Source organism: Mandrillus leucophaeus, unplaced genomic scaffold (genome assembly GCF_000951045.1).
Source record: "Mandrillus leucophaeus isolate KB7577 unplaced genomic scaffold, Mleu.le_1.0 Scaffold7931, whole genome shotgun sequence".
Classification (NCBI taxonomy): Eukaryota; Metazoa; Chordata; class Mammalia; order Primates; family Cercopithecidae; genus Mandrillus; species Mandrillus leucophaeus.
Window position 1 is genome coordinate 1 of NW_012108621.1, and position 1,063 is coordinate 1,063.

Consider the following 1,063-nt stretch of genomic DNA (forward strand, 5'->3'; position numbering starts at 1 on the left):
AAGCCTGCGAGCTGGAGCCACCCTCAGGCCTGGGTCCTTCCCGGTGGGTGGGATCGAGGAGGGGCCCGTGGCTGCTCCAGGTGGGGCAGGAAGGGATTCACGCCAGGGGCACTCCCAGGAAGACGAGGGAGGGCCCGGGCCAGGTGATTTGAAGGAGGGGGTCCCCTCTGGTGCAACCACAGGTGTGTACGCATCACGGACACTGGCCTCAGCTACCTGTCCACCATGTCGTCCCTCCGCAGCCTCTACCTGCGATGGTGCTGCCAGGTACCGGCTCTCAAACACCCCGGGACTGGGGAATCAGCGGGGAGGTGGGGGCGCGGGGAGAGCTCCCGGACCCACTCAGATCCTGGGAGAGTCTGGGGCCCCCCACCATCCAGCAGCCGACCTAAGCGGAACCCAGGGGTCCCCGGCGGCCCCCACCAGCACTTCCCAGCTGCCTCCCGGCTCCGGGATGACTGAGGAACCCCGGGCTTGAACCCGCCTAGCCCTCCATGGACCCCAGGGTGCCCTCCGCCTCGGTGCGAGCGGAAATCATTAAGTCGCTCCTCCACGACCGACAGGTGCAGGACTTCGGGCTGAAGCACCTCCTGGCCCTGGGGAGTTTGCGCCTCCTGTCTCTGGCAGGTGAGACCCCCGTTTCTACTCTAACGCTGAGCAGTGACCACCCACCCCCACCTAGTCCGCCCGCCCAGCCTGCCCGGTCCTTGTGCAAACTCACGCCCGGCGCGGACACACCGTCCCGGGTCCGAGGCGGAGGAGGAGGGAGACGCGGGCACTGAGCCGCCCTATGACCCCGCCGTCCCCGCCTTCCCCGCCCAAGCCCTGGGTCCTGCGCACTGAGCCGCCCTCTAACCCCGCCGCAGGCTGCCCGCTGCTCACCACCACCGGGCTGTCGGGCTTGGTGCAGCTGCAGGAGCTGGAGGAGCTGGAACTGACCAACTGCCCCGGGGCCACCCCCGAGCTCTTCAAGTACTTCTCGCAGCACCTGCCCCGCTGCCTCGTTATTGAGTAGCGCGGGGCCCCCGCCCTGGTCGCGGGAACCCGGCCATGACCTGGGCGG

The 1,063-nt window shown here is 69.0% G+C and overlaps 1 protein-coding gene across 1 annotated transcript; it reads left to right on the forward strand.

The window, feature by feature from the left end:
• The first annotated feature begins 33 nt into the window (after window positions 1-33).
• Window positions 34-1,063, forward strand: LOC105529932 (F-box/LRR-repeat protein 16-like). The gene is made up of 3 exons (XM_011967213.1): window positions 34-267; window positions 564-627; window positions 867-1,063. Exons 1-3 carry the CDS (start codon window positions 226-228, stop codon window positions 1,013-1,015), a joined length of 255 nt encoding a protein of 84 aa, XP_011822603.1. The 5' UTR covers window positions 34-225; the 3' UTR covers window positions 1,016-1,063.